Below are 17179 nucleotides of genomic sequence, written 5' to 3'. Positions count from 1 at the left end.
GGATGAGCCCACCCGTCCTGTGCCTCTTAGCTGCATGGATCCACAGGGCTTTTGCCTAAGAGGCAGGAGCTATGGTAGTCATGGTCAAAGAAAGAGTCCCGTAAAAGCCACGCTGCTCACCCAAGACAAGACTAGGGAGCGAGATCTGCATGAGCGTCATTTGAATTCCTGTTCCGGTGTCTGAGGGAGGCCCAGGCAAGCTATGCCAACCCCCACAGACTCAAAGCAACCAGGCCCAGCTGCCCTGCGTGACCCAGGTTCAGCAGATGAGCTCCAGTGGCTGCTTCAGGTGTGTGCGCCCAGCTCTGAAGCTGTATAGCCGGAGGGTGGCCAAGTCCTGCTCAGCTTAGCCTCTGCAAAGGGATTGAGACCCCTGGGGACGCCAGCGGTCTCTTCTGCCTTTGCACTCCACTCTCCCTCCCTAAACCGTCTGTTGCCACATCCTGAGAACCATCCCACATTCCAAAACCTCAGCCAAGGCATCACCTTCCACATTGCGGTTTCGGCTTTTAAGAAACAAAATTCATGGGGCCAGAAGTATGGCCCAGTGGTTCCGAGCACTGGCTGCTCTTCTGGATCCCCAACACCTACACAGCTGCGCACGACTACGTGTGACACCAGTCCCAGGGATCTGATGCCTTCTTCTGGCTTCTGTAGGGAGTATCTGCACGCGGTACAGAGACCCATGCAGGCAAAACACTCATACAAAAACAAAAAGAAAAATGAAACAAACTCATAATCGCTTCCTGGGATCTGAGGAATAATTGGGAATATTTTGGAAGTGAGGAAAATGGAAAATGTGTTTTTTCTGGAGGGTGTACGCTTGGTCTCCCATGCGGGCAGCAGAGGAGAAATGTGTTTGGGACATCTTGCTGAGCCGTAAGAACGGACACAGCTTCAGGCTCTCCTGGTGTCCTCCATGGACAATGCCATGACTGTGGATTAGCCAGAACCCATGAGTGTTCTGACTCTCCTCACGAGTGCAGAAGGTGTGGATGGAACAGAGTCCCTCACCCCAGGCTGCGTTCACTGTGACCAGCTGGGCTGTATGAGGGGGGCGGGCGGTTGGCTCCAAGGGGTCGAGGATGTCAGGTCCTAGAAGTTGCAGACATGGTACCCACACTGCCTTCACCTCTTATGGGAAATGGGTCAGTTACATCAAGAGGTAGATTGAGGTGCGTGTGTGTGTGTGTGTGTGTGTGTGTGTGTGTGTGTGTGTGTGTGTGTATGTGCGTGCGCCAGAAGTCAACTTTAGGTGTCATTCCTCAGGAGCCACCAATCTTGTTTTTGTTTTTTTGTTTTTTCTCACTGGCCTAGGATGTTCTGATTGGTCAGTGTACCCCAGGCATCCTCCTGTCTCTGAATGTTCACCTCTTCATCTGGTGCACACCCCAGCACATGGCTATTTATGGGGTCCCGGGGTTTGAACTCAAGTCCTCATGCTTGCATAACAAGCACTTTACTGTCCTCTCTCCAGCACTGCGGCACCTTCTTGGTGAGGTGCTAATCTTCAAATGGGAGTGGTCCCATCAGACACGGGACAAGTAAGGCAGGTTCCCCCCTCCCCCTCAACAATTCACACCAAGGACAGACACATGCCCGCTTCATCTGCCCTGCCAAAGGCCGAGGTTGCTGGATTGTTCAACGTCAAACCCCAACGTCTTTCTCTGAGCTTTTTCCTAAGTCACTGTTGGCCTACACAAAAGAAAGTGATCACACCTGACAGAATTACTGATAACCTCTTAGGTGATCTGAGGCTCTAGTTCAAGGTCAAATGAAGCAAGTTCTATCCCTGTTAAGAGACAGCCTAGAGTTGTCTGCTTTGCTGAGCCAGCAGAACTTCTAAAATCTGGCTGACGCCTCACACCCACCGCTTCTGAGGACCCTCAGCTGGGGTCTCCCCAAGCTCCAAGTGGGGACCAAGCTACTGGAGCGTGGCTTCTGCATTTTGATGCTGCTAGCTTGACTTTCATCACCCTGTAGTTCAAAGCAGCACCGTGTGAATCCCCCTGCTTCTTCCAACGTGCCGAGAAGGAAGGAGAGCCGGCCGTTGTCTTTGCACTAAGACCCTGGCCCGTGCTGGACAAGCCAGAGCAATTTGAAGAAGCCAAAGTGGAAAAACGCTGGTTGTTCTTCAGGGCTTTCGTTTTACTTAAACTTTTTTTGTTTCCCATTTTAATCCCGTTAATTCTGCTAAATGGCAATTTCATAATTTGGGGAGATAGAGTTTGTGTTTTCTAACAACACAAGGAAAGCCCTGGAAGGAAAAAAAAAAAAAGAAGGGCTCGTTGGTGGTTTAATGATGCCGTTGAGTAATTGCTGAATGGAGTTTGGCACGGATAAAATAGCAGCGCAGATGACATGGAAACATTCTCCAGCCTGCATCAGCTGGATGGCCAGGCCTGTGGAATCTCCCGCCACGTGGCCAGCCCCGCTGGAGTTTCCACACTGCTGTCTGCGTGCTCCGGAGTTTTCAGGCTAAATAGGGAAGCAGGCTACCTACGGTAGGAAAATCATTCCGTCTTAACGGCTGACAGTCCCGTGTAGCAGCAGCACCCGCCCCTCAGCGCGAGCTGGGCTCCAGGTGGAGGGTCATGTTTTATTAAAACCGTGACTTGTTGTCACTCGTCCTTCCGCTGTCCCTCTCTCCCCTTCCAAAAATAGCAAGCCCCGTGGCGGTGGCTTATTATGATTAAAAGATAAAAATAAGTGGAGGCCGAGATAGGTGCAGGACACCGAGGGAAGACGAGCGCCCGCTTTTTAATGAAAGTCGAGAAGCTGTGCTACTTTGACTGCTTCCCGAAGCAACTTTGAGAAAAACAGAAGCTCGGGCCACATTCGGACACGCCGGAAGCATGCATTCTCCAAGCTGAGGTGGTTGTGACACCTGTACTGATAACATGTCCCCAGCCTGGTTCACAGGCACAGCACAGGCTCGGCCGCTGGGCAGTCATGGGCATGCAGGCTGCTGGACACAGGACGATGGCTGATCTGAGTGTGTACTTGTGAAGGAGTCAGTAGACTGACTCAACCTTTCCAGTGCTGTGACCCTTTAATACGGTTCTTCCCATTGCGGTGGCCCCAAACCATACATTTACTTGGTTGCTACCTCTTAACTGTAATTTTGCTAATGTTGCTAACTCGCAAGGTGAAGGTCTGACGCGCAGGAGAGCTGATACAACAACCCCCAAAGGGGTCTTGGCCCACAGGTTGAGAACCACTATTCTGGGAGGCTGTGCCTTCTTGAGAAATCTAAAAATTCTAGGAGCATAGGCCCAAGCCACCCCCTGGATGGCACTCATATGCGGACAGTGGGAAAAACACTGCTTCCTGTCCTCTGACCTCTAGTTCACAAGGCATCCCCTTCCTTAGCTCCTATGCAATGCAGTTCCTCATGTAAGACCAGAGTCTGTACATATAGTATCTGGAAACACCAAGAGCTCTTCACCCAGCGGCTCACTGAGAACACAGAGAGGCAAATGCACGCATCGTGCCCCTGGAAGTGGAAGTTAAGGCAACGGAAACATGTGTTCACTAAGGGTTTCAACCGCCATCGCCACCTCTCATTCCATGAACCATCGCATTGTAAGCGTCCAAGGTGGCCAATACAAGGCGGTTCTTAGAGGTTAGTTTTTTAAGAACTGAACTCAGCCTTAGGTATTTCTGGTTCTGCTCACCTAAACCGCTCTCCTCTTAGGCTCCGAGTCTAAGTTTAGCTACAGGTTTTAGCTCAAGGTGCATTTTCTGGGAAGGTTAACGAATACTTTTCGTAATTATCTTTTAGTCATAGGAACGGGAGAGAATGCCCTTCCTGTTTGGTTTCACTCTTTACAAAAAGTTATTTTGGCTTCCCTTAAAAATAAAAATATTCTCAATGGCTTGAAGTCTGGGGGAAACATGCATTTTTCTGTCCCTCAGAGGAGAACGGAGTCTGCAAGTAGCCGTTGCTTTTGTGCAAGTAGCCGTTGCTTTTGTGGTGTGTGTTTATTTAGGCAGTGGCTCAACCCACGGGGGATGGTCCACGGGATCCCCCAGTGGCCTAATGTGGGGGTCCATGGATGAAGGCAAAGCTCTGAGGGAAGCCCTCTCTTGAGAGAAGAAGGAGCCTGCAGGCAGCCCTTGCTGAGGGTCCTGGGTGTGTGCGGTGGGTTCCTGAGACTATGGTCACAGGTCCTTATCATGTTGGAGCCAACTTGACTGCTGAAGGGGCCGGTTTCGTGTCACTAAGCGAGCAGTGTCTGCGTTAGCTGAGAAAGGTTTTTAGGTAACCGTGGTGTTTTGTTTTGTTTTTAAAAGTGGGGCCCTTATCTGTGTTTATTAAACGTTCTAAGTATGAAAGTAACGCCATTACCTGAGCTGAAGTCGTTGAACCAGAAGTCTAATTCTTCCAGTTTGAATCTAGTGTCTAAGAATGAGAACCAGGCATCTGAATATCACCAAAGATATTTTTACCTGTCTTTCCCGGTTCCTCATTCCCCAGGCTGAGGGCGGCCCCCTCCCCAGTGCGGTGGTATTCAACTGGCCTCTTAACGTGCTTGGGTCACTGCTCTGCCTCAGACAGTCCCACCGAGAAAGAGGGACGAGTGGAACATGTGGGCATGTGGGTGGCCAGGTAGAGCTCTGCCAAACCACCATTTTCCCAGGTTGCTCAGATCTCATGGCTGCATCTGATGAGAAAGAGCCTTACAATGCTAACCTTAGCACTGACCTGAAAAACCAACCATGGATGTTTGCTCTGATAACCAACACACACACACACACACACACACACACACACACACACACACACACTGCTAGGAACCTGGAGGATAGCATACCCAAGCCCAAGGGGAGGTCGCATGACCTTTGGGCGGCCATTTTGAGCCCTGTGCACAGACTTGGCTGTGGAGTGCGGTTCCGTTCTGCTTTGCATTCGATTCAGACCTTGTGACTTCCAATCCGCCGCCGGGGCTTTTCCGCCTTCCCCCTGACACTCAGTGAATAGAAAATTCGTCAGAAAACACTAGCACCCTTTGACTGTCACAGCCGAGGGCTTGGATGAGTGCAGTGGGCACACACCATCATTTTCTCCTATAGAAACCTGGAAAATACTTATATTCCCTAAGGGAGTCACAACCACTCATCCTAAGACAGACTGGGAGCTCCCACACCCATGGGCTGCTTCCCACCTGTCCTTGCTTTCCAGCCAGCCCAACCACTTGGCTTTATCTTCAAAGTAAGAATCATAGTGACATAGAACTCCCGGGAGCCACACAAGATGAGCCTCATGAGTTGGTCATCCCATACATGGTGGGCACTTGGGGACATTAGTTGAGTTAGTAGGGAGGCGAGGCAAGGTGCTCTTAGTGGAAGCAGGCAGCCATCACCCCTGATTGGAGACGTTTACTTAGGGCCCATTTCTCCATTAGATGACTGAAGGACACTTAAAAAATAATTGGGAGAGCCTAGTGCCAGCTGTCGTCTTTACTGCCACACCTCCCATCGCCATTTTCCCAGGCCAAGGGTGGGTTTCCTGAAGAAAGGTCTTGGATTCTCCCACAAGTTGCTCACATTTGAGTGAGGGCCCCAACTAGCCTGTAGGTGCTCCCAGGAAATATGTGGAAGGGTTGTGCTTTCTGCGAACCATGCTGGGGTATTTTCTCACAGGCATAAGGTGGGCTTAAGGCATCACCCTCCTCCTAGGACCTTTTGTACCCCTATTCTGGTCACCTGCCTCTTGGTGATGAGCTAGGCTTCAGGTCCCAGGTTTCTCTCTGGGACAATTACTTTCTGGGGCAGCCCCCAGCTACCTCTCGGAGGAGTCCCACCGCAGACAGACACATACGTGTCGTTGTCAGTTTGCAGGGCTGTTGTTGAGGTGTGAGAGGTGGAGGAGGTTGAGCCCTCAAAGGGCAGGATTGGAAGATGTCAATGTTTAAAAGGAAGCAGGAGTCAGAGGTGTTCCCACTGAGAAGGGGGAGAAACGTTGGGAATCCTGTGCAGTGGGGACCTTCTTTTAAAGCTTCCCTCAACTCATCCTGACCGACCGTTCATGCCCAAGAGTTACCCGCCAAGACCTAACCCCTCCACACTACTGCAGTGCGAATGAAGTTTATGAGAGAGGATGCCGGCAACATATTTTCTCCCCAGCACCGATTTAAACTACCTGCATCTCTGGGGAGAATTTGTTTGCTGGCTGCCTGCCCAATAGAAGAGAGATACTGACTCCAGGGCTGTTTGACAGCTCAGGCTTATGCGGGGTCCTTTGATTACTTACCCCAATCTGCCCACCTTGGACCTAAGTACCAGAGAGCTGACTAAAACAAACCAACGGACCCAGCTTTTTAGCCCATCAGAGGCCAGTGCTCACCGTGAGCTGGCAGTGGGGCACGGTGGAGGAAGTACATTGCTTTGTTCCAGTTTGAGAGATGCAGTTAGCAGGGAAAGGAGGTAAATAGAAGCCTGGCCTCAGAGGCCGGAACTCTGTGCCCTGGGGAGCTCTGCAAGTTAAAGATGGGGGATGGTGAGAGAGAGAGAGAGAGAGAGAGAGAGAGAGAGAGAGAGAGAGAGAGAGAGGGAGAGTTGGGAGCCACAGGATCACAGAGCTCTTTGCTCTTTATCCCTTTCTCAGCAGGCTTCTCCTGAGTTTCCTAGTGCAGTGTAATTTTAACATTCTCATCTAACCCTGTGGACTTTGCAGCAGGAACAGGGGCAGCAGGAGGGGAGAGCTGGTGGGACTCTGTGGGCTGTGGGAGGCACCAGGCTCCGTAGGCCATAGCGTCTTCACTGGCTGCCAGAGAACAAAGGCCAACGACTCCCAGTTGAACTTCTTTAGAGTCTCTCCATAACAGAACTGGTTACTTCAATATCAGCCCTTTTCCCTCCTATGATTACTGCAAGGACCCCTGCCCCCACCCCATACAGAGGGAGCCTAGACTCCACAAAAGGTAAATAAGTGATGGCCAAAATCATTGTTCATTCCTTAAAGGTTCGCCTAAGATCCTCAGTCGATTCTGGAAACCAAGAATTCATGAAGTGCCAAGAGACTTTACCTAAAACCTTTCTCCTTCAGAGGCCCAGCTAGAGGCCACCATGTGTCTGCACTTGGGAAGACTGGTTGGTTTACAGGCTTCTCTGAAGTTACACAAAAACCACAAGGGACCAAAGATCTGCCCCTCTTGGGTACCCGAGAGTGCTCTATAGTAAAAAAGGAGGCACTAGCTGCACCCAAGCACAGGAGTCTCGCTTGGGGAGGATTCTGCCTCACTTGGGGAGGACTTTCTGCCTTGCTGGTGACTGGCACAGCTTGCGAGTGGCTAGCGGAGAAGCCTCTGTGCAAGGCTCAGGACGCCATTAAGTTTTACAGGTGCTACCAGCGCAGCAGAGCGCTATGCTTGTACTTTCAACTCTTTTAAGTTTTCATACTTGAAAAAAAAAATTGCTGACTTTCTGTTTTAACTCAATTCCAGGCATGCACGCCGGGGGAGGGTGCGAGTGTGGGCGTGTAGATGTGATTCGTAGGGACACACACCCTGTGGGCACATCCTGGGTTATTGTACCAATTTAAAGTGCCACACGCATACTTTAGAGGGAGAGAGAGAGAGAAAAAAAAGCAATAGTTTCCATCTTAGGAGAATTTTAGAGAAAAATCAAAAATAAGGGAAAAAACCTTCTTGCTTATTAAATTGAATTGTGGTCTAACAGTTCGCCACATCCTGTAAGGGACATCTGACTAAGTGAGCAGAGGTTCCTCTTTCAGGCAAGTCGTAAGGGTCACATGTCACCTGCAGTTCACAACACCTCTATAAAGAGAAGCCTTCGTGTCAGTGGAAACGCTGAACAGGAAGATGGAAATTATCAGTGGAGAGGACACGGTGGGAACCCGTGGGTGTCATCATCACAGCTGTATCAGAGAGAAAGCCACCCCAGAGGAACCAGCAGAGCCAGGGGATACGTGGGCCGACAGGGACCCAGGTGGTGACCTCATGGAAAAGAAAGTGGGGACAGGAAAAGAATATGGGGGTCAGTCGCCGGCCAGGGGAAGAGTGGGGAGGGGGATCAGTCACTGGTCAGCCATCTGTTAACTACGCCACCTCAGTGTGTCCCTTACCCACTTATGAAGTGGAAGTTCAGGTGACTTCGCAGGCATGTTTTATAAATAGTTGTGTGGCATTTCACGGTTGCAGGAATATCTCTCCCAGCAGTGTGGAATGCCTCTAGAAAGCAGGTATTCCTACTCAGTCCCGTAGGCAGCTTTGGGGGGAAATCTTACACTGAGGGATGTTTTTGCTTGTGGAGCTTCATCATCCTAACTGGACATGACACGTCTGGGAAACAGTGGGATGTATTTCTAGTCACAAGCGTCGAGGCAGGGAAGGTAGTCAGTGACCTGAATGCATACAACAGGTGCACAGGCAACAGGCCTTGAGCTCTCCTCAGAACTCAGGGTTTAGCCCCAAACAAGACTAAGACAGCCCAGTAGACATTTGGCAGCCTACTGCTGCCTCCAGCTGGGGACCCGTGTGGCTGTCGACCACTGAGTAATTTCCCGTCTCTCAGTAGGGCTCTCCCTCTGAGGCTCAGGTGCCCCAGTGGGCAGCAGGGGGAAGCCCACACCTCATGTTTCTTCCTCTTTTACCTTTAAAGCAATTTCTTGTGGTCTTGTCAGGCCCATGAGTAACTGCAAGATTCTTGGTTGCTTTGCTCAATGTCTGACCATCCACATATAGGGATCCCTCAGAACTCCCATCCATTGTGACTGCTTTTTGGACCTTCTTTTTGCCTAATTGTTACTACTCAAATATCTCTCATAGGTCACCCATCATTTACCTCAGGCCACACAGTTACTCCTCAGGGTTCCCTCCTCCCATTGTTAGATCCCCCAGGCTTCTCTCTTAATTTGTCTTTGTTCCTCAGAGCTCCTTATGTCTTATATATTTGTGTTTCTCAGACTCCTTTCTCTCGTCAGCAACATTCCTCCTCCGTCATCCTTGAGTGTGTGTGTGTGTGTGTGTGTGTGAGAGAGAGAGAGACAGAGACAGAGACAGAGAGAGACATAGAGAAACAAAGATGTGTGTGTATGTGAGAGAGAGACAGAAAGACACAGAGACAAACATATATATATATGTGTGTATATGTGTGTGTGTGTGTGAGAGAGAGAGAGAGTGAGAGAGAGAGAGAGAGAGAGAGAGACAGAGGCAGACAGAGAGAGACAAAGATATATATATGTGTATGTGTGGAAGGGAGAGAGAGACAGAGAAAGGGAGGGAGGGAGGGAAGGAGGGAGGAAGACAGAGAGAGAGAGAAAGATGGATATGTGTGTACAAGAGAGACAGAGAGAGGAGGACAGAGAGACAGACAGAGACAGAGAGACAGAGAGAAAAACAGAGAGACAGAGAAAGACAAGGGTGTGTGTGTGTGTGTGTGTGTGTGTGTGTGTGTGAAAGAGTGACAGAAAGACAGGCATACAGAGAGAGAGACAGACAGAGACAAAGATGTATGTGTGGGTGCATGCCTCTGGCATGTGTAAAGGCCAGAGGAAGATTTGGGTATCCCTCTTCATCTCCACCTTACCCCTTGAAACAGGGTCCCATTGAACCTGACCTAGACTGGCAATCAACCAGCCCCTGTGATCTTCCTGACCCCGTACCCCACACTGTGTGCTGGGGTTACACAGTGTGCAGCCAGCCACACCTGGCTCTTTAACATGAGTGTGCTATGCTGGGGATTTGAACTCCAGTCTTCATGCTTGAGCAGGAAATACACCTCCTCTCTGAGCCCTGCCCCAGCCCTGGCTCTCCAATCTTGCTGCTCCTCATGCCTTGCTGGCTCTCCTCCTCACCACCATCACTCCTCAGATCCCTCCTTTCTCATCACTACACCTCAGGCTTTCCTTGTTTGTCTCAACATTCCTCTTCACACCTCCCTCCCTCGTTACTACCCTCCAGTCTCCTCCTCATCATGAAGCACTGCTAACAGGAGAATCCGTCTGTTGTCCCATCTATCCTACAACTTAAATACAATGCCGGTTCTCTCTGTGTGATGTGTTTGAATGATGTCTGGCTTCTCTCACTGAGTCCAGTTAGAACATATCTGGAGCCCATAGAATCGCTTCTGCCTTGGAATGGTGGCTCTTCTCCTAGTCTTGCCATTTCACACTCGGCAGACATCTTTCCCAGCCCCACATGTCCACCTGCCGCCCAGAGACAGTCACCAGTCCAGAGCCCCAGGTGACAGAGAGTGCTTGTCCTAACTCTGCCCCTACCTGGGAACCCAGTCTGGGCAATGACCACACAGAGCCCTAATGCACTCAAGGCTTGGGGACCGTGTGAGACACATGGGACTCCCTAGCAGTCAGACCAAGCTGTCTGTCACCGGAACAAAGATGGGTGTGGCACAGTGGAGTTTGCTGTGGCTTGTCTCCGCCTTCACACAGAGAGCCTCTGCGCAGAGCTCCGTGCTTCATCAAGTAGGCCCTTATAACTAGGCCCCGAGAAATCCTAATTTCAGGCAAGCCCCTTTTCACCTTGAAGCAAAAAACAAACAAACAAACAAACAAACAAACAAAAACCTAGAGAAATGAAATTCGTGGTCTTTCTTGGTCAACTTTTCTTTGATTTGACTCTGAAGAAGTAGAGTATAAACTAGACAGGCGCCTCCTCCAGGAGGACTGCGCTCGTGGAAGGGCTAGCTAAATGCCTCTTAATGCTGGGGATCCCCGACTTACGCTGGTGATCCAAACATGAAGCTCAGCCTGAAGAGGTTGGCAAGAGACCGACAAGAAAGCGAGAAAGCGTGGACTCAGGAGGGACTCCGGAGAGACCTGTGACTGCGGCTTGTACTGCACTGAGCAGACAGTGCTTAGTCCTCCTGGGGTCCCTGCAGCCTAGCTGCTTCTCAGGGCTATGCAGCCGCCCAGCACCCACACTCCAGTATCATGGAAAATGCTGGTAGCTAAGGAGCTCCCAGGGCGCACTCCAGGGACAAGTTGAGTCCTGATTGCTGGTCCCAGACCAGCCTGTGAGCACCTGGGCCTTGTTATTCCTCATTAGTGGCTGAGAAGCCACAGGGCCAGAGGGAGTGTGCCTACCTTCTGGTATTTTCCACACCAAAGGGTGGGCCCTCTCCACAGGGTTCTCGGTGCTGTGGTCAAGGATCAATCCTGGAGCTCCACAGAGGGGCCCAGGGATACCCGCCGCCTCCCTACCCCTGCAAGAAGCTGACCAGGAAGCAGCCATGGTTCTTATTTGTAAGTGTGACTTTTGGAGGGAACAGTCCCAGGAATAGCAAACCCACCGGGGCATCCTGGAGTGGCAGTGGCCCTGCTGTAGGGAGCCTCGTAGTTGCCAGGCAGCCCCTTCGAGAGAGCTGAGCTCCGTGTGCCCGCCAGGCCTCCTCCTGCTATCAGTTCTCATGACACAGTTCCTGGTTCCCCCAACTGAGTTTTATTATTGTTATTCTTAAAACTATTGCTGAGGAAGGGGTGTTGAAAGGCAGCTTAGGGAAGGGAGTGGCGATGAAACGCACGCCCCCTGATGGCTCCAGGAAGCGTCCTCAGACAGGCTGGGGCCTCCGAGGGTGAGCTCCAGGGGCTTATCTAGGTACAGGCGGGGGCTCCAGCCCATGGGGAAGGGAAGCCCAGGCGGTTCCGTGACGTCAGCGTGGGTGCCCTGCCTTCAAACTCTGTTAGAAAAATGGAACGTGGTGACAGCCGCCCAGCCCAGTGACATTTCCTATCTCCCTGTGGATCAGGTGGCTGGGCAGAGAGGCAGGGTGGAGAGGGAGGGATGTTGTGCTGTTTGCTGGCGATGGCCTTCCCTAACTTCTCTCATTTCCTGTCCGTCTGCCAAAAATCACACACTGACAGTGGCCACCACTGGCTTGTGGGGGCCAGCGTGACTTGACCCTCTTCAGAAAAACAGATGAAATGCCCCAAACAAAGGGAGGCCCTCGGCCATAGTAGGTCCCTCTACCCCCCCCCCCCGGCCGCTGAGCACAGTCCAGATGTTACGGTGTGTCAACGTTTTGTTTTACAAACTTAGGGAACATCCTGGAGTTGACTCCTGTCCCGGAGATGGCGTTCTGCGGCATCTAAGCGTCACAGACGGAATATAACCCATTAGAAATGTGGTTGTTGGCACCCCTGCTACTGACTTGGAGGTTGGCAGTAAGGCACCATTTCCCTAATACTCTCTTCTCTCGTTTTCTTGCAGTAAATGAGATCATTCGTAACGACCTCTCCAGCACAATCCCCCACTCCTAATTCAGCACATTGGAGCTGGCAGAAGCCGTGAGGAGCTGGCTCAGTGCAGACAACCACGCTTCAGCAAGCGAGACTTTGATGAGATAAACTGGACCCACATCTGGTACCACTCAGAAAATCCCAACTTACCGAACGAATGCGGGGAGCTTGTGTCTGAAGAAACAGCTCTCCAAAACGACGGAGGAGCAGGAGAGGGGCCCACTGCACCTCTAGAAAGAAACACCATTTCAAGGAAAGAGAAGGGCTGGCCAGTGAGGCCAGGGGCAGACACTGGCCCACTGTGTGGCAGAATGACCCCAAACCTGACCCTCCTGCCCACTGGATTAAAACACTGGAAGTGCCTTATTTAGTCCAACCACCACACCAGGGCATATGGAAGTGTGCACTGAATTTCCTACCACGAGAGTATTCGTAGGAGCCAAAGCTATTAAAGAACACTTCCTTGGGAGGCTCTCTCCTTTGTACTAATCGATTGGATTCTGACGAGCTGTGGCCTCCCGCTTATCTCTAACTTTTCTGGCTGTCCCACACAATTCGCCTGCGTTATCCAGTGCGCTCTAGAGGCCATCCAGCCTGCCACCTTGGCACCTCTTTCATAGTCAGCCCCCTCCTCTGTGTGACTGAAACCACAGGTTTGTCTGTAATAGCATGCTGGGGTTCTTGTTCTTGATCCAGCTGCACTATAGTGAAGGAAGTTGAACAGCCCAAGACAGGGTCCCGGACAGAACAAAGCCTGCCTGCCTGCGCTACAGGACAGAGCCTGTGTTTGCATGCATGTACATATAGGCATATATTTATGTATAGATGTCCAAGGACGGGGATGGTGATGGCCAGTCTGTGCCCAGCGGGGACTTCCGTGTTAGCAATAACCAGTATCCACCTTGAGAGTGCACCTCGGAGTCCAGACCCTGCCTTCCATCACCTTCCACCAGGGTCCGTCACCTCTGGCAGGCAGGTGGCCTTTTCTTGTCTCGTGCAGTTACGGAGCACTCTAGAGCTGTGCCCAGATGCCCATCGGCTCCCAAAGGGCAGCATCCGAAAGTGGTTATGAGTAAGGAGTGTAATATATCTGTCCGATTATGAGATGATTACTTCACAGCAGCCTTATAGCTCTCTGCTTCATCTAAGGAAACAATTACCAAAAACGGTGTTTCTATACGCGGTCTGTGGATTGTGCGTTTTCAGATTAGCTACTGGTAACGGACAGGCTGGTGTCGGCTTCGTGTAATCAGCTGCTTATTACAGTTAACTAGCAGTGACCTATTATTTCTTATAACCAAAATAAAAAAAAAAAAAAAAGCATGGTTTAATTAAAACATGTTTAATGATGGTGCCTTAGGAGTTAATGCCCCCTTATGGAACAAGCCTGAATTGCACCTGTGGGTGGAAGCCTCAAGTTACTCACAGACAGACGGGGGGGACTCAACGACAGGAAAAGCTCTCCCCGCAGGAAGACGCATCTTCAAAATGTCCGTCTGTACGATGGTGGCTTACCTTTTCCAACTCACCAAAACAGACAAATGTCCGAAAGCCATATCGAACGTTTTCACACGATTGTGAAGAGCTGAGGCGTGCCTGCCTCGCGCGCACACACAGAACCTGGCCGCCTGCAGGCTGCCTCCCACCTGCCTGCTTCTTGTATGTACCCCGTGTTTATAAGCATCATGGAGTTGCATGAACCATCCTTAGTAGACTGTCATGTGAAAGCAAGCGTTTGACATTTGTGTCAGCTATCTTCATAGTTAGGGAATGGAGCTAATAAAACAGTATTTTTTCTTTCTTTCTTTCTTTCTTTCTTTCTTTCTTTTATTTATTTATTTATTTTTTGCTGGACAGTCATGTGACAGTGATTGCGGGGTCACTCTGCTTCTGTCTTTGTCGCACACGAATGTAGGGCTCTGTATCAAGTGCTTTGCAACATGGATCTGGGTGTTTCTGTGTCATCTAAACACAGGAAGAAGTGCGTCGTCTTGCCCTTCCTGAGAGAGAGTGGATGTTTGGTGGTGTTCTCGGGGCATTGTAAACAAAGCACTTCAAAAAATGCTCATCCAGGCTAGGTGGGGAAGGAACTTCAGCTTACGCCAAAATACTTTCACTCAGAGAGGGATTCTGGGTGAGGCTCTGACCACCCACATGCTCTCATGTTGCTTTAGCAGGAGTGTGTGTGGGCTTCAGACGACAGAGCCAGGGCCTTCCCTCTCCACTTGCTCCTCCACTGCTCTTCTCTTCCTCACACAGACCCTTCTTTAAGCTCTGGTCAGAAACTCTCTCTACCGAGAGTCTTACCCAATCAAGGAGACGTGGAACTGCCGTTGGGATTACCGACCTCCAAAACATTCTTTTCCAGGACTCCAATGCCAACCCGCCCCCCCTGTGTCCTTTGCTAAGAGGTTTACAGGTTGACATACAGTACTAGAGAAACCGCCCGTAAGACAACTAAAGTAACACTCGTGTGTTCACCTGCCAGGTGCTACCTTATTTGAAATAGGCTTTGCCACAGCTCACGGAGCCTGCCCAACAGAGGAGACCGCAGCTTAGTATAGTAAGAGCCTTTGATCTGTGGGTGAATGAATGGTGAGGCTCAGGTCTGGGATTCTGGGTCGAAGGAACAACAGACTCGTGTGTGTGCAGAACAACTCTGAGGCTACCCGTTCTCCCGCTGTTCTGGAGACTGGCGCGGCTAGGCTTCGGGGATAGTGGCTTTGTGCAAGGCAGATGTTGCTGGGAGTGTCCCGGAGCAGCATGTGCTGTACATTCCCGTTTTCCCCGATCCTGACAGTAAAATTTTTATCTCTCCAAACGCACACAAATTCACAAAATTATGGACAAGTTCTGGCCAGGGATCTGTATTTCTGTAAATAACATTAACAGTTTTTGAACCTTTTAGGTTGATTTTGGCCAATGGGAAAATGTTCTAGCGTCCCTAGATTCCCTTGTAGCAAGCAGGCTGAGCAGGTCAGCAGGAACACCACCAGGGTGGCTGTGTGCCTACCTCCCAGAACACAGCTTTTCACTCTCAGGGGGAGGGAGAAGTCAGGAGAGGCCTCTGCTCACCCGGGATTACTTGGTCCTCTAGAGCATGCTCTGCTGGACACTGGCTTCCCACAGTGTCTGTCCCAGGGACCAAAATCACACAGAAGCCTTAAGGACAGGTAGATTTCCTTAGATTTCTAGAATACGAGAAAGAGATACAGCAGCACAGAGCAACCCCATATCTGCTTCGTTTCTGACGTGAGGCTTCGGGATAAAGACTCTGTTAAGCATACAATTTGTCCTCACGATCAAGTGCAAAAGTCCAGATATTTGGGTTCCGGCTGCCTGCCCTGGAGTCTCCCGGCCTGGGAGTCAAGGTTGATCCACAGTTCATCACTCCCTGTTGATGGACAAGGCCACCCTGAGGTTTCCGATCTCACCCGGGAGTACAGCCCTGAAACCTTCGGCTTGCCTCTGTAACTGTGAGTAGGCTCTTTTTGGTGCTAATAAAGCATTTGCAAGTTTGTTCCCCATAGAGGGCATAAATTGTATTTGGAAGTGTCTATATAATAGATCTTCAGGGAGGAAGCTGAGGCAGAGGTTAAAAAGAACTCTTTTAGTCCCCCTCCATGTGTGCATGTGTGTGCATGTGTGTGTCTCTGTGTGTATGTATGTATGTATGTATGTATGTGTATATATGTGTGTATGTGTGTATACGTATGTATTATGTGTGTATGTATGTGTATGTGTGTACTATGTATGTGTGTATGTATGTATTATGTGTGTATGTATGTGTGTATGTATGTGTGTATGTGTGTATGTATGTATTATGTGTGTATGTATGTGTGTATGTATGTACTATGTGTGTGTATGTATGTGTGTATGTGTGTGTGTCTGTGTGTGTCTGTGTGTGTGTCTCTGTGTGTGTGCATGTGTGTGTGTGTGTGTGTGTGTGTGTGTGTGTGTTTATGAGGGGCATGGACATGCATGAGTGTAGAGATATTGTAAATGCTCACACACCTGAGTCCTGCTGTTGTGAATGCTCACACACCTGAGTACTGCTGTTGTGAATGCTCACACACCTGAGTCCTGCTGTTGTGAATGCTCACACACCTGAGTACTGCTGTTGTGAATGCTCACACACATGAACACTGCTATTGTGAATGTTCACACGTCTCTGGGGCAGACGCTGAGGAGCAGAGCCCCTGGTCACACGGCAACTGAGTGCAAGTTTACAGGACTCCTTAAATCATTCATCCCTGAGACAGGCCTAGCTCACTAACCTAATTGGGAATTACACATATGAAGCACATCATATTTATAATACTTTATGCCAAAAAAATTAAGTTAGGTCAAGGATGACTGAATGTTTGCCGAGACGGAAGCTGAGAGCAGGCCCTCAGCCTGCCTGCGAGGACTCTCAGAAGCTGGCCCATCCAGAGCTTCTGCCGGGAAGCTGGGACCACAGGAGCTATGTGAGTCATTCCTACGGTGCCAGCTGAGCCCCTGGTGACACTCCTACTTCATACATAAACTAACACAGTGGGGGGAAGGGCCGTGGTAAAGACTTCCAGAGCTGGGGGAGGGGGGAGCAAGCCCGGAGTGAAAATGTCCTCAGATGACAGCCACTTCGGAGATGGCAAAGGGGGGAAACCCAGTCCTTACACTTGCCACATGCGGTTCAGAGCAACTCCGCCTGAGAGCAGTCTGACCTCCTTTCAGCCCTGTGACCAGCGAGCGGGCTTTCAGACTGGCTGCTTGTACTCTGTGTCTGACAGCTCGAAGTGCAGAAGTAAGCGATGCTGCTTTCTAGCCCCAGCACTGCCGTGGCCGGTAGCCATCCTTTTATCTAAAGACAAGAAATCACAAACGGGACTCTCTGAGGCTGACGTGAGTCACAGGACTGTGGTTGTCTGCCTCACTATCAGGCCATCTCATCCCCCACCCCTGATGCTGTCAACTGGT

At 50.4% G+C, this 17179-nt stretch overlaps 1 protein-coding gene across 8 annotated transcripts in view; it reads left to right on the top strand.

The window, feature by feature from the left end:
- The window catches only part of Nfatc1 (nuclear factor of activated T-cells 1), a 109612-nt gene extending 95587 nt beyond the window's left edge, over positions 1-14025 (top strand). For all 8 annotated transcript variants that reach the window (XR_010059534.1, XR_010059532.1, XR_010059533.1 and 5 more), the window contains one exon: positions 12192-14025. Coding sequence is in view for 5 of the 8 variants with exons in the window: in NM_001415721.1 (NP_001402650.1) it covers positions 12192-12241 (50 nt within the window). In the remaining 3 variants the exon portion in view is untranslated. The remainder of the gene's footprint in view (positions 1-12191) is intronic.
- The last annotated feature ends 3154 nt before the right edge of the window (positions 14026-17179 follow it).

The sequence above is a fragment of the Rattus norvegicus genome, chromosome 18 (genome assembly GCF_036323735.1).
Source record: "Rattus norvegicus strain BN/NHsdMcwi chromosome 18, GRCr8, whole genome shotgun sequence".
NCBI lineage: Eukaryota > Metazoa > Chordata > Mammalia > Rodentia > Muridae > Rattus > Rattus norvegicus.
The sequence above is the reverse complement of the archived record's forward strand: the minus strand, read 5'-3'. Positions and strand labels throughout refer to the sequence as shown.